Source organism: Entelurus aequoreus, linkage group LG14, assembly GCF_033978785.1.
Source record: "Entelurus aequoreus isolate RoL-2023_Sb linkage group LG14, RoL_Eaeq_v1.1, whole genome shotgun sequence".
NCBI lineage: Eukaryota > Metazoa > Chordata > Actinopteri > Syngnathiformes > Syngnathidae > Entelurus > Entelurus aequoreus.
Window position 1 is genome coordinate 37,342,166 of NC_084744.1, and position 24,009 is coordinate 37,366,174.

The window sequence follows — 24,009 nt, forward strand, 5'->3', positions numbered from 1 at the left end:
CTAAGATTATATTCCTCCTCTTTTGTTGAGAAGAATTGTTGTATATTCTTGAGTCGCAGATTGTAGCTTGCTTTGTGTATAATTTTAGCTGTCTGCAAATTCACTATGTCGTGGAATTCCAGTATTTTCGATGCAACGAATAAAAGGTTTGTATAGTTTTTAAGTTATTAACGAATTATGATTTATAATCAGCCCTCAAAACCTCCCCTAACCAGGCACAGTCGACTCGTTTGTGCTAACTATTATAGTTTTATGTTGCCATTTAATGGAGCTGGTTATTAATCATAATTCGTGAATAACTGAAAAACTATAATAGTTAGACCAAAACTTGTTGCAGCACAAACGAATGGGACTCTTTTAGGGGGGAGAGTGGGTGTAGGTATGATCAATAACGCGTTAATTACATAGTAATAACATAAAACCATATACGTTAATAACTTAAAAAGTATATTTAGGCTTGGTAGCTTCACTATAGTATATAACAACTTAAAAACCATAACGGGGGGGTACTTCACACATGTACTAGAAAGAACATGATAATGAACTAGAAGAGGCAATTCCTGAAGGAATTGTGTGTGAATTCATGCTCCAATTCTGAAGTTGAACTGAAATGCTGACAGAATGTAGTATGAATGTAAGAATAGTTTCAATGTCGAAGAGTTAGAATTTCCAGGAAAAATGGAATTTGGTTTTGAACTTGGGAAAGTGTTCGTTTGAATGTCCAGGATGAGTGGAATGTGTTGATGTTGGAATAAAAAATGTGCAAATTGTGGATGGTTAAAAAATGGACAATTCATTTTGAATGGGGAAAATGTCCCCGAAAACTGGGAATTCTAGGAAATTCGGGAATTATTTTTTTTAGTTGTCGAAAGAGAGCACACAATTTTGAACAGGCTGAATATTTTGGAGTTGGAACGGTTTGAATTGGATGAAAAATGTGGGAGTTGTGGAACTTTGAAATGCCCCTTTTATTTCAATGGGAATTTCATGGAGATTTGGGAATTTTGGGAAAGGCGGGAATTTTTTGGAAAATGCTAAAAAATTTTGAGTTTTCTGAATGGTTGGTGTTGAAATTTTTCAAATCGGTCAAGAAATGTTAGAAGTAGTAACATTTTTAAGTGATAAATGGTATTACGGATTTCCTGGAAAACCGGGAATTTTTCTAGTTACAAAAACAACTTTGTTTTTTGTCCTGATTAAGAGGAATGTTTGGACGGTGGAACGGTTGAAAAATGTGGAAGGAGTAGTCGCCAGAAAAAAGGGTGAAAATAGGGTTTGAAAAACCGGGAATTCTGGCAATTCCTGGATTTTTTTTTTTAATTGGAAAAATTAGGGCTGTGAATCTTTGGGTGTCCCACGATTCGATTCAATATCAATTCTTGGGGTCACGATTCGATTCAAAATCGATTTTTTTTTTAATTCAACACGATTCTCGATTCAAAAACGATTTTTTTCCCGATTCAAAAGGATTCTCTATTCATTCAATACATAGGATTTCAGCAGGATCTACCCCAGTCTGCTGACATGCAAGCAGAGTAGTAGATTTTTGTAAAAAGCTTTTATAATTGTAAAGGACAATGTTTTATCAACTGGTTGCAATAATGTAAATTTGTTTTAACTATTAAATGAACCAAAAATATGACTTATTTTAACTTTGTGAAAATATTGGACACAGTGTGTTGTCAAGCTTATGAGATGTGATGCAAGTGTAAGCCACTGTGACACTTGTTCTTTTTTTAAATTTTTATAAATGTCCAATGATAATGTCAATGAGGGATTTTTAATCACTGCTATGTTGAAATTGTAACTAATATTGATACTGTTGTTGATAATATTCATTTTTGTTTCACTACTTTTGGTTTGTTCTGTGTCGTGTTTGTGTCTCCTCTGAATTGCTCTGTTTATTGCAGTTCTGAGTGTTGCTGGGTCGGGTTTGGTTTTGGAATTGGATTGCATTGTTATGGTATTGCTGTGTATTGTTTTGTTGGATTGATTAATTAAAAATAAATAAAAATAAACAAAAAATAAATACAATTTGAAATAAAAAAATAAAAATAAAAAAATCGATTTTTAAAAAATAAGAATCGATACTGAATCGCACAACGTGAGAATCGCGATTCGAATTCAAATCGATTTTTCCCACACCCCTAGGAAAAATGATAGTTTGAATGTGCAGGATGAGTGGAATATGTTGAAGGTGGAATGGTTTGAATCGGTTGAAAAATGTGGAAATGTGGAAGTTTGAAAAATGGCTGATGCATTTTGAATGGGAAAAATGTCCTGGAAAACCTGGAATTCTGGGAAATCTGGGAATTTTTGGAATTTGTCAAGGGTTTTTGATTGATTGAACATTTTTATTAGTAGATTGCACAGTTCAGTACATATTCCGTACAATTGACCACTAAATGGTAACACCCGAATAAGTTTTTCAACTTGTTTAAGTCGGGGTCCACGTAAATCAATTCATGGTAAAGGGAAATCCCGCGATTCCCGAATAGGCTGAACAGTCTGAAGTTGGAACGGTTTGAATCGGGTGAAAAATGTGGAAGGTAGAGCGCGCCAAAATCTGGAGAAAAAGAAGAAGTTGAATAAATAGATGAATTTTGGTTTAGAAAACCATATATGCTTTGGAGCATTCACACAATAATAAGGAAATACATAAGATTCAGCACAAACACATACTGTGTCTAACTTTATACGCTCCATTTTACCGAAGGAAGAGCTATTAACACTTCAAAAATATGCCTATTGTGACTATAGTGTCTACATTGGTGAATTAGAAACTCGTTAACAGTATCAATCAGTACAAGGATAATAAATACGGAAGTAGAAAAGAAAACTACAAACATCCCATGATGCATTTGTTTAGCTACGTCTTCCGGAGTCCCATCATGCAACCGGCTGTAAATTAAAAATGGCGCCTGAACGCTCTTACAACAAATAAATTAAATACCCGACATCGTCGCTATCTCGGATTCCTACACCACAACAGTTTTTCTTTTAATAAAATAATATTGGTGTTGGTAATAGTCGCCACTATGCCAAAATATTACGAAGATAAAGAGGAAGACAACGCGGCCTGTGCAGGTGTCAAGGAGGACTTTAAAGCATGTCTCCTTCAACACGACTGCGTCATTAAGGTAACTTCACCTTAGTCTTGAGGTCTTGTCTCGCTTTTATCAAGTAATGCTTCGTGTCTTGTCAGGGACGGCGTGGCGAAGTTGGTAGAGTGGCTGTGCCAGCAATCGGAGTGTTGCTGGTTACTGGGGTTCAATTCCCACCTTCTACCTTCCTAGTCACGTCCGTTGTGTCCTTGGGCAAGACACTTCACCCTTTGCCTCTGATGGCTGCTGGTTAGCGCCTTGCACGGCAGCTCCCGCCATCAGTGTGTGAATGTGTGTGTGAATGGGTAAATGTGGAAATACTGTCAAAGCGCTTTGAGTACCTTGAAGGTAGAAAAGCGCTATACAAGTATAACCCATTTATCATTATTTGTATTTTCTTAGGAGGGGAAAATGCCCAGTGAATGTCTAAAAGAAGGTCACTGCAAAGCCTTACAGACGTCGTTCTTTGAGTGCAAAAGATCCATGGTAAGTTAGACGCTTGAATGGACCCATCTTTGCGAGAAATAACGTTTTTGTAAATTGACCTGTCCTACTAGTACGGAGCCCTTAAAGGGACATTGAGGGGAAAAAAATGTTTTGCGAGATCTCGCAATACCTTTTCGTGAGATCTCGCAATACCTTTTCGCGAGATCTCGCAATACCTTTTTCGCGAGATCTCGCAATACCTTTTTCGCGAGATCTCGCAATACCTTTTCGCGAGATCTCGCAATACCTTTTTCGTGAGATCTCGCAATACCTTTTCGCGAGATCTCGCAATACTTTTTTCGCGAGATCTCGCAATACCTTTTCGCGAGATCTCGCAATACCTTTTCGCGAGATCTCGCAATACCTTTTCGCGAGATCTCGCTATACCTTTTCGCGAGATCTCGCAATACCTTTTTCGCGAGATCTCGCAATACCTTTTTCACGAGATCTCGCTATACCTTTTCGCGAGATCTCGCTATACCTTTTCGCGAAATCTCGCAATACCTTTTCGCGAGATCTCGCAAAAGGTTTTTTTCCTATGTCAGTGAACAGACACAGCGATGGTGAAACGGAAGTGAAACAGACACAGCGATGGAGGAGCCTACCCATCATCTGTGCTCTGTTGTGGGACCATAATACGATTTGATGTCTTTATATGTTAGGCCAATACTAAAATAGAAAGCAATGAACTTCTCCCACGGAGATCTCGCAATACTTTTTGCAAGATGTCGCTTTTTTCCTATGTCAGTGAACCGGAAGTGAAACAGACAAAGCGATGGAGGAGCCCACCCATCATCCGTGGGAGAAGTTTATTATTGATTTCTATTTTAGTATTGGCCTAACACAGTGGTTCTTAACCTTGTTGGAGGTACCGAACCCCTTCACTTTCTTATGCGCTTTCCACGAACCCTTCTTTAGTGAAATATTTAAAAAAAATGTTTTCAAATTCAAGACAAAGTTATGTTTTTTTTACTGGTGCACAAAATAAACCGTGCATTAACATCACCTTGTTAAAAAAACAAAACCAACACAGTGCATGAACTCACAACAAATTACACATCTGCAAATCAGATGGAAAATTAGAGGGAACATTGTTTATAATACACCGATAGGGTGAAGTTTTTATTTACACGATGAGTCGGGTGTGTCTCGACCTCTGCGGCGGAGGCTCCGTCGAACCCCTGAGGCCGACTCACCTAACCCTTAGGGTTTGATCGAACCCAGGTTAAGAACCACTGGCCTAACAAATAAAGACATCAAATCGTATTATGGTCCCCCAACAGAGCACAGATGATGGGTAGGCTCCCGCTCCTCCATCACTGTGTCTGACATAGGAAAAAAACCTTTTGCGAGATCTCGCAAAAAGGTATGGCGAGATCTCGCTAAACATCCACGTCCCTTTAGGGGCTCCGTATACTAGTGAGTGAAGCATGATGCATACAATATATAATGAAGTGCTCCTACTCCTTATCTTCAACAACACACACATTCTCATAATATGCTGATTCACAGTACATATGATCTTTGTACAGCTGGACGCAAGGTCAAGATTCAGAGGAAGAAAAGGATATTAAAGACCCAAAATGGCACCACATGATAAAGACTGGATGACCAACTGTGCCTTGTTGGATTCACCTTCTTCTTGAATGAAACATACACGTCAAGGCATCAGGTAGCAAAGAAGGACTGCCAAATATTTAATAGCACTAAAAAAATGTATTATAAAATGAGCAGCAAATAAAAGGGGATCTATTTAAGTTAAAGTACCAATGATTGTCACACACACACTACGTGTGGTGAAATTTGTCTTCTGCATTTGACCCATCCCCTTGTTCACCCCCTGGGAGGTGAGGGGAGCAGTGGGCAGCAGCGGTGCCGCGCCCTTGAATCATTTTTGGTGATTTAACCCCCAATTCCAACCCTTGATGCTGAGTGCCAAGCAGGGAGGTAATGGGTCCCATTTTTATAGTCTTTATGCTTGGAGGCCTTACATCCTCAATATTATTGGGAGGAATGATCTGTATGAGGGGCCAATTGAAAAAGTAAAACTACAATAGAGAAAAAAGTAGTCATGACAGAAGTCATAATATTAAGGGAAATAAGTCATAATTATACAAAAATGAAGTTGAAGAAAAAAATTGTGTGTGGGGGGGGGGGGCATTACAAAGTTATTGGATTTTCACCCCCCAGAAAATAACTGACAATAATTAAAACAGGAATTGGCATAATATTGCAAAAAAAAGTTGGGAAGAGAAAGTATAAAATGATGGTATTAAAATCACTAGTAAGTATTGTTAAAAAAACATTTTTTACAACTGTTGTTAAATGTACAACTTTTTTCTAGAGCAGTGGTTCTTAACCTGGGTTCGGTGAGTCGGCCTCAGGGGTTCGGTGGAGCCTCCGCCGTCAAGCCACACCTGACTCAGCGTGTAATAAAAACTTCTCCCTATCGGCGTATTATGGATACCCCAAAACAATGTTGCCTCTAATTTTCCATCTGATTTGCAGGTGTGTAATTTGTTGTGAGTTCATGGACTGTTTAGGTTTTGTTCTTTGAACAAGGTAATGTTCATGCACGGTTCATTTTGTGCACCAGTAAAAAAACATAAATTTGTCTTAAATTTAAAAAAAAACAAAAACATTTATTTTTCACTGAAGAAGGGTTCGGTGAATGCGCATATGAAACTGGTGGGGTTCGGTACCTCCAACAAGGTTAAGAACCACTGTTCTAGAGCAAAAATCTTTTCATATTCTTAACATAAGAACCATGTTTTCTTATACTTCTTGATTTTATTCCAGTGTTTTCTTTGCAGTACTTCCTTTAGAAAATGTGCCACAATAAACCGTAAAGTTCACAAATTGACATACCGGTATTAAAAAAAAAATTGAAATGCAAGTATTGAAAAGGAAAACAAATATTACTTTTTTCAACTCACTCTTATAATAAAGTTGAGGTATTTTCATTGTAATTGATATTAGATTTTCTAAAGGTATGGATTAAGGGTGACTTAAGTTAAGACAATGTTTTAGCTAACATCTGGACGTAAGAAAGGACGTAGGTGAACTCAATGATAACATTAAGAACTATTTCAACGCCGCCATCATCATCTCCTCAAACTTCTCCATATCCACTTTCTTCATGATGACAGCCTTGTGAGTCTTCTTTAACAAGCCTAAGGTATCCACCACCATCATGCCTCTTGTGTGTGTGCCTGTCAGCTCCACGCTAACTGGGAGGCAGTCTTTCTCTGTGATGAACTTGTCGTCCACGGCAGCGGCCATAGCGTACGAGTCGCAGGAGACGAAGCCCGTGCCGGCCACAAACTCCTTTTGGGAGCGCTCACTGTGTGACGCCTCGATGCTGTGGCGGAAGATCCGCGCCATGAAGTGAGCTTTGTGCGTGTCTTGCGCTAACCATGCGTCACAGAACTCCTATGTGGAAGCATGCAAGACATTAATATTTAATGTAGTTCACCCAAGTAGACAGTGCATTAGTTTACTGCCATTTGAAAAAAAACCCTCCAATAAATACCTTAATTTATCCAAATAATAAATGGAGTCTGTATTTTATATTGAAATTAACACAATTGTTTAAATCTTAGTTATTTTTCTGATGCCAGCAAACTATCGCAATATAATATATAGAATAGTATAAAGTAGAGATGTCCGATAATATCGGGCTACCGATATTATCGGCCGATAAATGCTTTAAAATCTAATATCGAAAGTAAAATTTATGACTTTTAAAAACGCCGCTGTGTACACGGACGTAGGGAGAAGTACAGAGCGCCAATAAACCTTAAAGGCACTGCCTTTGCGTGCCGGCCCAATCACATAATATCTACAGCTTTTCACACACACAAGCGAATGCAAAGCATACTTGGTCAACAGCCATACAGGTCACACTGAGGGTGACCGTATAAACAACTTTAACACTGTTACAAATATGCACCACAATGTGAACCACACCAAACAAGAATGACAAACACATTTCGGGAGAACATCTGCACCGTAACACAACATAAACACAACAGAACAAATACCCAGAACCCCTTGCAACACTAACTCTTCCGGGACGCTACAATATACACACCCCCCCACCTCAACCCCACCCCGCCCACCTCAACCTCTTCATGCTCTCTCTGTTAATTCCACGACTGTATATATCGGTTGATATCGGAATCGGTAATTAAGAGTTGGACAATATCGGGAAAATAGCCATTATCGGACATCATATATTGACATATATATATATACTGTATATATATATGAGAGAGAGAGAGCTGTTGATCTAAGCTGGTAAAATGATAGTACAAAATACAAATATTTGATATGCATAAAATCTGTATTGTGAAAAATATATTTTTTGGATACCTGCCCTGTAACAAAACAGATTGGGTGGTCCTTTGCAGCTGAGTAAATAAATGCCAAATATGGTTCCATCTACCCACTTGGTTGGATTTGTGTTGTATAATTATGCATGTTTTTTTTCTTATGTGTGCCTTTGAAATTAATAACTTGGCAACATAAGGGTGGCAAAATATGTTATTTGTTTAATGGTCAAAACAATCTGGACAAAACGCATAAACTGCCATCCTTGATGGCACAAAAATTAGAAACAGATCTCAGAATGATGCTGAATATGAATACTTCTCTGACAAGTGTCAATCAAATGTTAGGATTATTATCTTTTGTATAGGTAGAATTTGTATTGGGTCTCATTGGAATATGCAGCTCTCGCTCATATTGTTTTATCATGTGTCTTTTGAAATGTAGTATAGAAAAAGGCGGCTCACCCAAGAGAGTTTGCTGTAGCAAGTAAACTCCCAGCATGCCAAGTAGGTTGGACACTGGTAGTCATTCAGTACGATGTGCGCCGCTTCTGGATCCGCTGCAAAGTTGAACTCGCCGCACACGGTGGTGTTTCCTCGAGCTGCACAATCAAATCAAAAACCATCAACATGATCAGTTGGTCGACATACAGTAGGTCTGGGTTTGTTTTTGCCTCATCCCTCACTTAAAGCTTGAGTGAAGAATGCACTACCGACCCGATAAGTCCGAAAAAGAAAGAGATGGTACAGTATCATCTGCTCACAGATGCTACCTAGTGGTTTGCTGAAGTCCTGGATAAATTAACCAACCCCCACTCCGTAATGCTTAAGTCACGTGCAGAATTCCCACAGGAGTGAGGCAAAAATACAACCTTAACTACTGTAGACAGGTTGTCAACATAAGCGGGTTGCACTGCACTAACATTCCGTGTTGCCTCCCATGATGTAGAGCCCTCGCAGCTTGCCAGGCAAAGACGGGTCCATCCTCACAGCCAGAGCTAGGTTGGTGAGGGGCGCCGTGGCAACCAGAGATACCTAAGAGGGACATGTCATCAAGCAACCGTTTCTAACCTTATTGTTGGAACCTGACTTGACATTTATTATACAACATCATAAACAATTTCAAAGATTCCCAGAGGGATACATTGTAGTCATCTACGATCTCCTCACCTCTCCTGGGTTCTCTTTGACAATCCTGATCATAGCTGAAACGGCACATTCCTCTTGCACCAGGTCCAGACCGGGAGCGTTTGGGTCAGGAGCATCTCCCAGCCCGTCCTGGCCGTGGAAGTGTCCCGCGTCTATTGTGTTGCCAAGGAGGGGCTTAGCTGCACCTTTAAACACTGGAATCTAGCACAGGAAATTAAGCATTTAGGCCAATATGAGGAAAAAAATGATTTAAAGCAGGGGTTTCCACAGCTAGTTTTTTTTGTATTGGCCCGTGGAACACTGTAGAAATAACTTTTGTTTTAAAATGTTCAATGTTGACACTAATAACCCCAATAATCAGACACTTTGTTACCGACAAAACAAAGCAAAGTTTTGTATGTAAATCAATAATATCTTAATAATTTTAAAACTAAATTCAAATATCAGAGGGGCCCCAACCTCTTTCATCCTTTCAGTATTGAGGCCCACAGTGAAAAAGGTTCTGACATCCCAGTTTTAAAGTTTATCACGTGGGAAAATCAGCTGATTCTAGTTATATATGTATATATATGATTTTGCTAAAAAAAAAAAATATTTTACAAAAATCAATCATCAAACACAATGTCATATTTAGTAATTATAGTCATTTATTCTTAAGGCATTTAAAGTACCAGTAGAGTGGAAAAACAAGTTGCCTCTATATTGACGCTATCATGTACAGTATATATCTGATTTATGACGCCTAAAGACTTCCAAAGTTTGTGAGTAAATAGATATGATCAAAATAGTATCAATCTAACAGAGATTCCCGAGCCATTTTGAGAGATAATGAAGCCAGACACGTCATCGCGTGACGTAGAGGTAGGGACCGCAGATCCTTTACCCACCAAAAACAACGCAAATCGTGCAGACTTTGAGCGCCAACAACGATTACTTTGGGCAAATTATGATAAATTAGAACCCTATATTATTGATCCTGAATATAAGTAGGATGAGCTACAAGTTTTAGAAGCTCTGCTAAACAAATCCTGCTTTAGTGAAACACTACAGCATCATGTAGCAGTATTGATAAGTGCTAAACAAGACAAACAAACTACAAACATAATGAAATTATAGCTTACTGTACAATGTCTGCGCTAACTTCGATGACAACTTATAGGATATTCATATTTTCCCGTTTACATGAAGAATTAATCATAATGCGCTCGAAGGGTTAACCAGGAAGTCTCATTGCAGACACCATCTTCGGTTGTGTGTTTGTCTCCATCTCCGGGTTTACATTGAATGTCACAGATGAACAGCTTCTAGATTCAAGGCAAAACCCTCCTAATATCCATATGAGAGTCATGATTTATAATCTACAATAACTTTGACGAGCCGAGACGCAATGATGCGGGAGCAGCAGGACATTGCTCACAGTGAAGGTATCAAGTTGTATTTTTTGAAAATGTAGGAGTATTATTAGTATTATTAGATATTTTACGGTAATGTGTTAATAATTTCACACATAAGTCGCTCCTGAGTATAAGTCGCACCCCCGGCCAAACTATGAAAAAAACTGCGACTTATACTCCGAAAAATACGCAGTAGTTTTTTGAGCACATGTGTTCTTACATAATGAGATATAATATGGGAACAATTCATAACCTACGAATAAGATTTACTATTTTAGCAATAAGGTATTATTTTCTCAGATTTTTACCACCTAGAAATGGTGGCCAAGCATTAAAGGCCTACTGAAACCCACTACTACCGACCACGCAGTCTGATAGTTTATATATCAATGATGAAATCTTAACATTGCAACACATGCCAATACGGCCGGGTTAGCTTACTAAAGTGCAATTTTAAATTTTGCGGGAAATATCCTGCTGAAAACGTCTCGGTATGATGACGCCTGCGCGTGACGTCACGGATTGTAGAGGACATTTTGGGACAGCATTGTGGCCAGCTATTAAGTCGTCCGTTTTCATCGCAAAATTCCACAGTATTCTGGACATCTGTGATGGTGAATCTTTTGCAATTTGTTCAATGAACAATGGAGACCGCAAAGAAGAAAGCTGTAGGTGGGAAGCGGTGTATTTCGGCCGGCTGCAGCAACACAAACACAGCCGATGTTTCATGGTTTACATTCCCGAAAGATGACAGTCAAGCTTTACCATTGGCCTGTGGAGAACTGGGACAACAGAGACTCTTACCAGGAGGACTTTGAGTTGGATACGCAGACGCGGTACCGTGAGTACGCAGCTGCGGCTTCCAAACATTTGATCGCTTGCCCGTACGTGCGTGCTGCTATGTGCATGTCACGTACGTAACTTTGGGGACTTTGGGGAAATATATGTGCTGTATGAACTTTGGGGAGGTGAACAATACTTTGGGCTGTGGGATTGAGTGTGTTGTGCAGGTGTTTGATTTGTATTGGCAGGTTATATGGACGGGAGGGGGGAAGTGTTTGTTATGCGGGATTCATTTGTGGCATATTAAATATAAGCCTAGTTGTGTTGTGGCTAATAGAGTATAGTCTTGTGTTTATTTACTGTTTTAGTCATTCCCAGCTGAATATCAGGTCCCACCCGCCTCTCACAGCATCTTCCCTATCTGAATCGCTTCCACTGCCCTCTAGTCCTTCACTCTCACTTTCCTCATCCACAAATCTTTCATCCTCGCTCAAATTAATGGGGAAATCGTCGCTTTCTCGGTCCGAATCGCTCTCGCTGCTGGTGGCCATGATTGTAAACGATGTGCAGATGTGAGGAGCTCCACAACCTGTGATGTCACACGCATATCGTCTGCTACTTCCGGTACAGGCAAGGCTTTTTTATCAGCGACCAAAAGTTGCGAACTTTATCGTCGATGTTCTCTACTAAATCCTTTCAGCAAAAATATGGCAATATCGCGAAATGATCAAGCATGACACAAAGAATGGACCTGCTATCCCCGTTTAAATAAGAAAATCGCATTTCAGTAGGCCTTTAAAGGCCTACTGAAATGAATTTTTTTTATTTAAACGGGGATAGCAGATCTATTCTATGTGTCATACTTGATCATTTCGCGATATTGCCATATTTTTGCTGAAAGGATTTAGTATAGAACAACGACGATAAAGATTGCAACTTTTGGTATCTGATAAAAAAAAGGCTTGCACCTACCGGAAGTAGCGTGACGTAGTCAGTTGAACATATACGCAAAGTTCCCTATTGTTTACAATGATGGCCGCATGAAGTGAGAGAGATTCGGACCGAGAAAGCGACAATTTCCCCATTAATTTGAGCGAGGATGAAAGATTTGTGGATGAGTAAAGTGCAAGTGAAGGACTAGTGGGGAGTTGAAGCTATTCAGATAGGGAAGATACTGTGAGAGCCGGGGGTGACCTGATATTCAGCTGGGAATGACTACAACAGTAAATAAACACAAGACATATATATACTCTATTAGCCACAACACAACCAGGCTTATATTTAATATGCCACAAATTAATCCTGCATAAAAACACCTGCGTGTTTGTTATGCTAGCTCCTAGCTCCTCTGGTAGCTCCTAGCTCCATAGAACACGCCAATACAATTCAAACACCTGATCAACACACACAATCACTCAGCCCAAAAGACCGTTTACCTAACCCAAGGTTCATAAAGCTTATATATTTAAAAAAAGATACGTACGTGACGCGCACATACGGTCAAATTATCGAATGTTTAGCAGCCAAGGCTGCATACTCACGGTACCTGATATTCAGCTGGGAATGACTACAACAGTAAATAAACACAAGACATATATATACTCTATTAGCCACAACACAACCAGGCTTATATTTAATATGCCACAAATTAATCCTGCATAATAACACCTGTGTGTTTGTTATGCTAGCTCCTAGCTCCTCTGCTAGCTCCTAGCTCCATAGAACACGCCAATAAAATTCAAACACCTGATCAACACACACAATCACTCAGCCCAAAAGACCGTTCACCTAACCCAAGGTTCATAAAGCTTATATATTTTTAAAAAGTTACGTACGTGACGCGCACGTACGGTACGGTACGTGTTATGCTAGCTCCTAGCTCCTCTGCTAGCTCCTAGCTCCATAGAACACGCCAATACAATTCAAACACCTGATCAACACACACAATCACTCAGCCCAAAAGACCGTTCACCTAACCCAAGGTTCATAAAGCTTATATATTTTTAAAAAGTTACGTACGTGACGCGCACGTACGGTACGTGTTATGCTAGCTCCTAGCTCCTCTGCTAGCTCCTAGCTCCATAGAACACGCCAATACAATTCAAACACCTGATCAACACACACAATCACTCAGCCCAAAAGACCGTTCACCTAACCCAAGGTTCATAAAGCTTATATATTTTAAAAAAGTTACGTACATACGCAAAAAAAAGCCAAAGCTGCATACTCACAGTAGCACGTCTGCGTCTTTGTCATCCAAATCAAAGTAATCCTGGTAAGAGTCTGTGTTGTCCCAGTTCTCTACAGGCGTCTGTGTATCCAAGTCAAATGTCCTCCTGGTTAGAGTCTCTGTTATCCGAGTTCTTCCATCTTGACTGCATCTTTCGGGAATGTAAACAAAGAAGCGCCGGCTGTGTACTGTTGTGGCTGACTACGTTCGAAAAATACGTCCATTTCGCACCGACAACTTTCTTCTTTGCTTGCTCGGCTTCCTTCTCCATAATGCAATGAACATGATTGAAACAGATTCACGAACACAGATGTCCAGAATACTTTGGAATTATGAAATGAAAACAGAGCTTTTTCGTATTGGCTTCAATGTGGAAGGCATACCCGTGTTCGCCGGTATACGTCACGCGCATACGTCATCCTCAGAGGCGTTTCGAACCGGAAGTTTAGCGGCAAATTTAAAATGTCACTTTATAAGTTAACCCGGCCGTATTGGCATGTGTTATAATGTTAAGATTTCATCATTGATATATAAACTATCAGACTGCGTGGTCGGTAGTAGTGGGTTTCAGTAGGCCTTTAACTGAAATGAGCTTGTTGGGACAAACAACTCATTTTCAGACGGTCCCTAAAAGTCGCATGACTGCAATACATTGCAGCTCATTGTGTGACAGCCTGCTATAAAAAAATTTAAAAAAGCCTACTCACATCTAGTCTTTCACAAGCTTGCAGGACACGCAGCGTGTTCCTGCACACGTTCTCCACCGTGGTGTTGCCATGCACGCAGGTCACCCCCAGAAGGTCTACGTTGGGGGCGACCAAGGCCAGCATGATAGCCTGGGCGTCATCCACGCCGCAGTCTACGTCCACCAGCAGCTTCTTCCTCATGCTGGACCCTGGAAGAGCAAATAATTGCTGATTTACCAAGATAATAAATAACTTGTGACCACGCTTTCATGGTTCTGGGTTCACCAAAGCGGAACACCACCTACCTGTTTGGTGTGAGAATAAACTCAAGTGTGTGACGACTGGATAGAAATCAGCTGATCCTAACCTTTAGACAGCCATAAAAAAAAGATGTTTCCTGTAAAGGAACTTAAATCACCTTTGGGTTAAACCAGAACAGAGCTCCAATTGTGGTGACCCCAGACCTCACCAATGAACATTCTACAGACACGCCAAGAGCGTGCTTGTATGCACATTTCTAGGGCTAAACATACAGATGTATAACTTATTTGTGAGTAATCATTACATGAGAATTAGTTATGATAATCCGCATTATGTCATTTTATTGATCCAAACCTGTAAGTTGCCTGTGTTTATTTACACAATATTCTAAACGCACACCTCCTGTCGTTCGGTACTATATTAACAATATACGTAATTCACATTAAAAAGTCCGTTTATATTCTAATCAAGTAGTGAAATCGGGATTACCTCCTGCTAAAAGCGGCAACAACATAACGCGCACACAGCGCCATGCGGCACAAAGATAGGACTTGAGAGTCAAGGCAAATAATGAGGTCTCACTCTGTCGCTGGATAGCGTTTTAAAATGTGTGCCATTGTTTCTCACATAATCGTATGAATGTTAAAAAATAAACGTTAAAACAAAACAAACACGAGTATACAGTTAATATAAGTACGTGTTGTCTTACATTTAGCGCGATGTAAACTATGCCTTCTATTTGTCCTAAAGTGCATCTTTCGCTGTCCTATACGAGCTATGTAAAAAATAATGTCGTCACTTCCGGGTGTGACCTTAAAGGAACCGTCACGCTTGTTTTTTTAATTCACGACAACGTTTTTACAAACTACACCGGTGTTTTTCAACCTTTTTTGAGCCAAGGCACATTTTTTTCATTAAAAAAATACAGAGGCACACCACCAGCAGAAAAGGTTAAAAAATTAAACTCCACCAGGTTGTCGTGATTTATTTTGAGTTTGTTGTTTCCTGTGTGTCGTGCTTTAGTTCCTGTCTTGCGCTGTTATTTTGGTGACTTTTCCTGTTTTGTTGGTGTTCTCCTGTAGCAGCTTCACGCCTTCCTTTGAGTGCTATTGCCTGCACCTGCTTTGTTTTCGCAATCAAGACTATTTAAAGGCCTACTGAAATGAATTTTTTTTATTTAAACGGGGATAGCAGATCTATTCTATGTGTCATACTTGATCATTTCGCGATATTGCCATATTTTTGCTGAAAGGATTTAGTATAGAACAACGACGATAAAGATTGCAACTTTTGGTATCTGATAAAAAAAAGGCTTGCCCCTACCGGAAGTAGCGTGACGTAGTCAGTTGAACATATACGCAAAGTTCCCTATTGTTTACAATGATGGCCGCATGAAGTGAGAGAGATTCGGACCGAGAAAGCGACAATTTCCCCATTAATTTGAGCGAGGATGAAAGATTTGTGGATGAGTAAAGTGCAAGTGAAGGACTAGTGGGGAGTTGAAGCTATTCAGATAGGGAAGATGCTGTGAGAGCCGGGGGTGACCTGATATTCAGCTGGGAATGACTACAACAGTAAATAAACACAAGACATATATATACTCTATTAGCCACAACACAACCAGGCTTATATTTAATATGCCACAAATTAATCCTGCATAAAAACACCTGCGTGTTTGTTATGCTAGCTCCTAGCTCCTCTGCTAGCTCCTAGCTCCATAGAACACGCCAATACAATTCAAACACCTGATCAACACACACCATCACTCAGCCCAAAAGACCGTTTACCTAACCCAAGGTTCATAAAGCTTATATATTTTTAAAAAGTTACGTACGTGACGCGCACATACGGTCAAGTTATCGAATGTTTAGCAGCCAAGGCTGCATACTCACGGTACCTGATATTCAGCTGGGAATGACTACAACAGTAAATAAACACAAGACATATATATACTCTATTAGCCACAACACAACCAGGCTTATATTTAATATGCCACAAATTAATCCTGCATAATAACACCTGCGTGTTTGTTATGCTAGCTCCTAGCTCCTCTGCTAGCTCCTAGCTCCATAGAACACGCCAATACAATTCAAACACCTGATCAACACACACAATCACTCAGCCCAAAAGACCGTTCACCTAACCCAAGGTTCATAAAGCTTATATATTTTTAAAAAGTTACGTACGTGACGCGCACGTAGGTACGGTATGTGTTATGCTAGCTCCTCTGCTAGCTCCTAGCTCCATAGAACACGCCAATACAATTCAAACACATGATCAACACACACAATCACTCAGCCCAAAAGACCGTTCACCTAACCCAAGGTTCATAAAGCTTATATATTTTAAAAAAGTTACGTACATACGCAAAAAAAAGCCAAAGCTGCATACTCACAGTAGCACGTCTGCGTCTTTGTCATCCAAATCAAAGTAATCCTGGTAAGAGTCTGTGTTGTCCCAGTTCTCTACAGGCGTCTGTGTATCCAAATCAAAAGTCCTCCTGGTTAGAGTCTCTGTTATCCGAGTTCTTCCATCTTGACTGCATCTTTCGGGAATGTAAACAAAGAAGCGCCGGCTGTGTACTGTTGTGGCTGACTACGTTCGAAAAATACGTCCATTTCGCACCGACAACTTTCTTCTTTGCTTGCTTGGCTTCCTTCTCCATAATGCAATGAACATGATTGAAACAGATTCACGAACACAGATGTCCAGAATACTGTGGAATTATGAAATGAAAACAGAGCTTTTTCTTATCGGCTTCAATGTGGAAGGCATACCCGTGTTCGCCGGGCTACGTCACGCGCATACGTCATCCTCAGAGGCGTTTCGAACCGGAAGTTTAGCGGCAAATTTAAAATGTCACTTTATAAGTTAACCCGGCCGTATTGGCATGTGTTATAATGTTAAGATTTCATCATTGATATATAAACTATCAGACTGCGTGGTCGGTAGTAGTGGCTTTCAGTAGGCCTTTAAGTGTGTACGCTATCCTTCTTTGTGGGGACGGTCTGAGAATATGCAGTGGGGCATTTAAATCCTCTCCAGTAGCAGCCATACAGGTAGAAATGGGGGAACAACCATTAGGGATCAGGAGACTGAAACTGCTGTTAGCGTACTGGGTCAATCTCCAAGGGCATAGTGTTTCACATCCTGCTAAAGCCATCCTAGAGGACTGTTGGGAGCATAATGAGTCACATTTTATGAGTTTTGGGTGGATAGGAAATGTAAAGGCAGTACAAGCCGGTTTAGGTCATATTCTATTCAGTCCGACAGTCCCATACTCATGTACTCCTCCCTGGTTGTTCATAGAACCGACAATACATTTTGAAATACAGCAACAATTAAAGAAAAGGAATAGGCAGGCCTCTGCGGGAGGGGTAGCCGAAGGCTATTTGGAAAAACATTTCTCAGACAAAACGCTGATTTTTACTGATGGGTCAAAAGACCCTGATACTGGAAGAACAGGAGCTGCAGTTTTCATTCCACAATACAAGATACACATCAAGAAAAGAACCACAGACCATCTATCAGTATTCACAGTTGAGCTTGCAGCTATCATTTTAGGGTTGGAATGGATAGAAGGAAATAACCATAAAAATACACTAATAGTATCAGACAGTTGGGCAGCACTTACAAGCATCAAAACCATGAAGTCATGTAGGCAAGATCTCATTTTCAAAATACATAATCAACTGCACAGAATGAATAAGAGGGGATTAGCTGTTTGCTTCATCTGGGTTCCTGCCCATGTAGGGATAGAAGGGAATGAGGGAGTGGATATTCTGGCCAAACAATCACTCAGATCACACACTGTAGATATGGACATACCGTTATGTAGGGAAGAAGGTAAATCAATAATCAAGAAACATGTGGGTAAAGTGTGGCAAGAATATTGGGACATCCAAGACACGGGAAGACACCTTTACAACATACAGAAACACGTTGGGAAGGAGGAGGGGCAGGAGCCGGAGGGAAGAAGCAGTGATCACACGACTTAGGATAGGGCACACAGGACTGAATAGTTCACTACACAGGATAGGAAAACACCCTGATGGCAGATGTGACCAATGCGGGCAGGATGAAAGTGTCCAGCATGTGTTGTTAGAATGTAGAGGGTATGAGGAGGAAAGGAGGACGCTAACAGCAGCGGCAGAGGAATCCAGGATGATATTAAGTGTTGGGAACCTGCTAGGAGCAGAGGCAGAAGCTATGCTCAAGCATCTTATGGCATATCTGATAGACACAGGCCTAATGGAGAGGATTTAAGTTCCCTATTTAGTTGTTTTGTTTCTTTATTTCTTTATTTTATTTTTTATTTTCTTTATTTTTCTTATTATTTATTTTGTTAATTATTATTTGTATTTATTTTGAATCCCAATTTACAGTCCCACACTCCAGTCCAGTAGGTGGCGGTAATGCACCTTTGTTGGTTTGCCAACCGCCAATAAACTCCATAGAAGAAGAAGAAGATTCTTTGTGGGGACATTGTTGATTGTCATGTCATGTACGGACGTGGACACCGTCTTTGCTCCACACGCTGTAAGTTTTTGCTGTCGTCCAGCATTCTGTTTTTGTTGACTTTGTAGCCAGTTCAGTTTTACTTTTGTTTTACATAGCCATCCCTATGCTTCAGTGCCTTTTCCTAGCGGGACTTGCCTTTTGTTGATTTTTGATTGAAGTGTTACATACCTTTTTACCTGCACACTGTCTCCCGCTGTGCTCTGCATATTGGGATCACGACAAACCATCCTCGACGCGTTCCGACTTCTACAAAGCAATGAACTACCTGCTGCCACCTACTGATATGGAGTATTACAAGATTACCCTGCCAAGCTCTACACAGCACAGGCACACTGAAAATCACTGAACTACACTATAAATATATTTTTTTATACATTAAAATATTTTAAATACTGAACCACACATATTGTAGATACACATTGAACTCATGTTTAAGGCACATTAACATTTTTCCTTGATAAAATAATGTTGAATCAATGCCACATCACTTACTTAGAGTTGATCATCTTTTATTTTAGGTCCCACTCATCTCATGAACTTCACCACTTTTCCACCCGTGTGCATGTCACTTGTGCAACAACAATAGCTTTAGTAAGTAATAGCATACATATAGACATAAAGAGTTGTAAGCAAAATAACATTAGCAAAATAAAATTGGCATTGTCTCTAAATATTGTACAGTAAGATACTTTATTGTTCATGGAGTCTGTTGTTAGCGCTAATTTTTTTTGTATTTTTTTTTACGTCCACATTTTAAAAATTCCCCGTGCAGTTCTAAACATTTTTCCTCCCTGTTCTTGTGCAAATTCATACATGCTGCATAATTCCCATCTCGCAGAAATGTTTTTTATGTTGCAATTTATAAAAAATGCACAATCATATGCAGCTTCCAGGGTACAATAACATAATCACCTTCAAAGTAAGCATACAAATGTATAATGACAACACATTTTCTTTCTTTTTGTGTTTTTTACAGACATGGCCAACGAGCAAAGAAGGTGCAAGTAAAATAAGTACAGTATTTTTAAGCATGGTCATCAATTGTGTTGAATTTCTGCCAATTAGAGGTATCATTGAGATTTTCCTGCCACATTTTAGAACTGTATGACCAATTAACATTCCTTCAATCACTGTTGTTTCATTTTGTTTGAGGCAGGGGTGTCCAAAGTGCATGCCAGGGGTCATTAATGGTTGTGATATGGTGACTTTTCCTGTTTTGTTGGTGTTCTCCTGTAGCAGCTTCACGCCTTCCTTTGAGTGCTATTGCCTGCACCTGCTTTATTTTCGCAATCAAAACTATTTAAGTGTGTACGCTATCCTTCTTTGTGGGGACATTGTTGATTGTCATGTCATGTACGGATGTGGACACCGTGGGGACGGCGTGGCGAAGTTGGTAGAGTGGCTGTGCCAGCAATTTTTTAACGGCCCCACGGCACATCCTAAAAATACGATGAAAAAAACCAAACAAACATAAAAAGTGGTATAAAAGAGCAAACAGGTGAAATGTAACAAGAACATTTTGCATTATTTACTCTAATAACACAAAGCTGCCATGCAGGCTGTTTCTTTCTTTAAAAAATAATAATGAATCAAAATCAATGTCATTATGAATTATTGACCTATTCAAGGCTCCATTTACTTCACATTAAATATTCCACTTTGAGATATTTTGGGGGGAAATGTTGCATATTTTTTGGTTGCCATTTAAAAAACAAAGTTTTTTAAAGAAGGGCCTAAAACGAACAAACAAAAAACATAAACAACAATAAAACTTATAATTGATGGATAGATCTGAAGTTGATCTTGAGACTATTGTGGTAAAAGTTAAAAAAAAAATGTTGGATTTATTTTTTTTAATTTTACTGAGCAGTACCCTTTTGGATCCCCAATAATTTTAGTGGGACTTTTTTTTTTTTTAAGTGTCATTGCTCAAAAAAATAATGAATCAATGTTGTTATGATTTATTGACCCTTTTAAGACTCCAATTATTATATAATCTCAAATATTCCACTTAAAAATTTTATTGGGGGAAAATATTGCATATTTTGTGTTTTTTCCCATAAAAAACACACGGTTTTCCTTGACAAAAATGGCATACAACTTAAATCTTTAAAAGCGTTATATTGACAGATAGACCTAATTTTGATCTAGAGATTTAAACCTTGAATAATAATAATAATAATAATAATAATACTAAATAATGACACATTTGTAATATTTTTTTTGACCAAAACCTTTTGGGGTCCCCGGGATCAAGTCTGAGTGGAGGCTTAAATGTATCTTTTTTATACATATATTGTGTTGGTTTTTGAAATAAAAAAATAACAAAATTGGCCCCCGCTTGCTTTGATTTTTCGGTGTGCGGCCCTCAGTGGAAAAAGTTTGGACACCCCTGGTGTACAGTATATCACCTTTCCTGTCAATTCCTGGCAGGTTTTCCTCACTCTTAACTGAGCAGGCACCCATTTCTCCATTGTGGGATAGATAAAAGTATATCCTAACCTATCCCCTGGAGCCTTACATGTAAATACTCTGCAGGATATACATGCTGGCAAGATAATTTAGTTATTTTTTTAAATAAATATGATTAAGAATAACAGAAAAATAATAACAATGTCCCTTTGTCAGCTACACCACGAGCTGAGAGGTAGGCAGTTTTCTTTAAATGTATTTAATAACTTAGGTTATCTTGACCCACACTGGATGGATTTTAACACATTTGAATAATTTCAAAATGTGAGTAATATTAATTCTCCGTGGAAAACATTTAGACATCAATAATTTCCCTAAAAAATGCGAGACAAAAAAACAAGATATCAAGCATGAGTAAACAATATTTGTACTTGTCGTTGCACATTAACACACAACTGGTGCACCTGTGACATTTCGTGTAGCTTTAGGCTAATTCATTTATCATTTCCTGCCCTTTTCCTTTTTCAGATACATAAATAATAGATGCAATGCTATTAAACCGAGAGGCGGCAAGACCACTATAAATCAACCTATACCAGGCTGTGACTAAACACAACAAATGCTGCACGTTGTGTGTTGTAGGTGTTTTGTTTGTGTGTGTTGTTGTGTGGGTGCTCTCATCAGTCTTTTTCACTGCAGTTAGGATTCCACTTTCCCATACGTGCCCTCCGGAGGGCGATACTGTTTAGGAAAGGCCTTGAGCTGGAGAGCGTTAAAGGCGTATTTGCGACATCCCACGTTCTTCATGGTGTTCTCTCGTCTGCAGCCCTCACTGCGGAGAAGAGAAGGTGACAGGCTTTAGGGAGTAATGATATTTCATCAATGCACTTTTGGTGATTAACCCACCTGCGCATGCAGTCCAGGGCCTGGTAGAAGACCTGTGGGGCCAAGGCGTGCTCCTGCTGCAGGATTTGACACTGCTCCAGGGTCAGGGACATGGCAGTGCGGTCTTTGGCGCTCTTGCAGCTGGTAAAACGCACTCCGTTCAAGCGCCGGCATGCCTTTAGACACAGCATAACAAATACCAAGTAAGGTTAATATAATAGATCAAGTTTGTCCACCAATGGCCGCATACTGAAAGTCAAAGCAGGGGGGGGCCATTTGGATACTGTTTTTATTTTGTAAAAAAGAAAAAGCTAAAAACACACATTGTATATATTTTTAAAGACAAAACTTTCTGTCAGCTTTGGTGTAATTTTTTTTGCATTTTATTATTTGATTTCAAACACAAAAAAAACAGTCTCTCCAATACAATATCCTTTACTAAAAAAACATGAGTTAAAAAAAAATGAAAAAAGAAACATGGTGTGTGCACGAAAAGGAGCAGGAAGAAGCAAAAGCTTATAATGTCCTGCCCATCACTCTGATGTAGTAATAATAATATTCTGATTATTTGTCATATATACAATAAATGATGACACTTTATACACCCTGATATTGATCGACTGATTAGCATAGTTTCAGAGGATTATTTTTATACATTTACTTACTGATTTTACCACACTGTGAAATTTAATAGGATTTTCGCTTGTTTAGTTTTGAACCATTTTGGACTCTTTAGGGCAGCTGTGGGGCTAAATCCAGGCCGGGAATTACACCATACCTTCCCCTGAGTTCAGTTAAAAACTTCAGAGGATTATTTTTATACATTTACTTACTGATTTTACCACACTGTGAAATTTAATAGGATTTTCGCTTGTTTAGTTTTGAACCATTTTGGACTCTTTAGGGCAGCTGTGGGGCTAAATCCAGGCCGGGAATTACACCATACCTTCCCCTGAGTTCAGTTAAAAACTTGTGAAAAAATTTTTTTTGCAGCAAACTCTAAAACATTACAATAGACTTAGACAAACTTTAATGATCCACAAGAGAAATTGTTCCACACAGTAGCTCAGTTACAAAGGATGGAAAGGATAAGGATGGAAAGGATAATGCACAAAAAGAGGGCAGAAACAAAAGGTATAAAGTAAACTAAAAATGTACCATAGCAGCAATATAAAATATAACATATATGTAATATTTACATATTATATATACACAGTATATAATATATACTGATATATTATTATATTATATTTTTATATAATATATACAATATAAGCAAATCCCAATTACTATGTACAATATTACAGTATATGTAACAGCTGCAGCAAAAAAAGGGCAGCATAAAATAAAGAGTAGATCCAGCAGAAAATATACATTATAAACAAAGAGAGGTAGCTAACATAATAGAGGTAATAGAGAAATATCATCTATTATTGTATGGCGAGTGATTTTACAGTGGATGGAGTGCGGAATGAAGGAGTTCTTGAATCACCCAGTTTGGGAACAAAGCTGAAGGAGCCTGTTGGAGTATGATAATAATGATAATGAAAATAGTGGTTTATATTTATATAGTGCTTTTCTGAAGTGCTCCTGTTGTATAGAGGAACTTGGACCAGTGTAAACGCATTGGCAGATCCTTGCTTTGACATTTGAACCTTGCTAGTAAACACAGAACACGGGGGTCCAAACTTGTGATGTACATAACTGAGGCGTTCCTCCAGTCCCTTTTAAGTATTGCCATTTTTGGCAGTTACAATTTGGTAATTT

General features: G+C 39.2%; 4 protein-coding genes and 1 long non-coding RNA gene across 10 annotated transcripts in view; 3 read left to right on the forward strand and 2 right to left on the reverse strand.

Moving 5' to 3' along the window:
* Window positions 1–2,864: 2,864 nt before the first annotated feature.
* LOC133664842 (cytochrome c oxidase assembly factor 5) lies at window positions 2,865–8,036 on the forward strand. Of its 2 annotated transcripts, XR_009828646.1 has the most exons (4): window positions 2,865–3,140; window positions 3,507–3,590; window positions 5,123–5,262; window positions 6,810–8,034. XR_009828646.1 is itself a non-coding variant. In XM_062069795.1 (3 exons), exons 1-3 carry the CDS (start codon window positions 3,039–3,041, stop codon window positions 5,162–5,164), a joined length of 228 nt encoding a protein of 75 aa, XP_061925779.1. In that variant the 5' UTR covers window positions 2,865–3,038; the 3' UTR covers window positions 5,165–8,036. The 2 variants fall into 2 exon arrangements, 1 of the variants encoding a protein (XP_061925779.1); XM_062069795.1 differs by having other exon boundaries at window positions 5,123–8,036.
* si:dkey-4e7.3 (uncharacterized protein LOC402865 homolog) lies at window positions 5,449–15,210 on the reverse strand. Of its 4 annotated transcripts, none has more exons than XM_062069790.1 (7): window positions 14,914–15,210; window positions 14,469–14,530; window positions 14,185–14,372; window positions 9,092–9,271; window positions 8,845–8,956; window positions 8,387–8,523; window positions 5,449–7,022 (listed from the first exon to the last, which is right to left on the reverse strand). In XM_062069790.1, the coding sequence occupies exons 1-7, from the start codon at window positions 14,955–14,957 to the stop codon at window positions 6,675–6,677; spliced, it is 1,071 nt and encodes a 356-aa protein (XP_061925774.1). In that variant the 5' UTR covers window positions 14,958–15,210; the 3' UTR covers window positions 5,449–6,674. The 4 variants fall into 4 exon arrangements, with proteins under 4 accessions (XP_061925774.1, XP_061925775.1, XP_061925776.1 ...); XM_062069791.1 differs by having other exon boundaries at window positions 15,134–15,152; XM_062069792.1 differs by having other exon boundaries at window positions 5,450–7,022; window positions 14,469–14,560; window positions 14,914–15,209.
* A 2,268-nt stretch (window positions 15,211–17,478) lies between these two features.
* LOC133664840 (uncharacterized) lies at window positions 17,479–19,488 on the forward strand. Its single transcript, XM_062069794.1, has 2 exons — window positions 17,479–18,963; window positions 19,464–19,488. The coding sequence occupies exon 1, from the start codon at window positions 17,490–17,492 to the stop codon at window positions 18,420–18,422; it is 933 nt and encodes a 310-aa protein (XP_061925778.1). The 5' UTR covers window positions 17,479–17,489; the 3' UTR covers window positions 18,423–18,963; window positions 19,464–19,488.
* A 2,278-nt stretch (window positions 19,489–21,766) lies between these two features.
* Window positions 21,767–24,009, reverse strand: part of inpp4aa (inositol polyphosphate-4-phosphatase type I Aa) — a 37,100-nt gene continuing 34,857 nt past the window's right edge. For both annotated transcript variants that reach the window (XM_062069789.1, XM_062069788.1), the window contains exons 23-24: window positions 22,264–22,418; window positions 21,767–22,189 (exon numbers count right to left, since the gene is read on the reverse strand). In XM_062069789.1, the coding sequence (XP_061925773.1) occupies window positions 22,057–22,189; window positions 22,264–22,418 (288 nt within the window). In that variant the 3' untranslated portion in view covers window positions 21,767–22,056. The remainder of the gene's footprint in view (window positions 22,190–22,263; window positions 22,419–24,009) is intronic.
* LOC133664843 (uncharacterized) overlaps window positions 22,274–24,009 on the forward strand; it is a 33,551-nt gene continuing 31,815 nt past the window's right edge. Inside the window, exon 1 of the long non-coding RNA XR_009828647.1 lies at window positions 22,274–22,386. This is a non-coding gene — a long non-coding RNA (uncharacterized LOC133664843). The remainder of the gene's footprint in view (window positions 22,387–24,009) is intronic.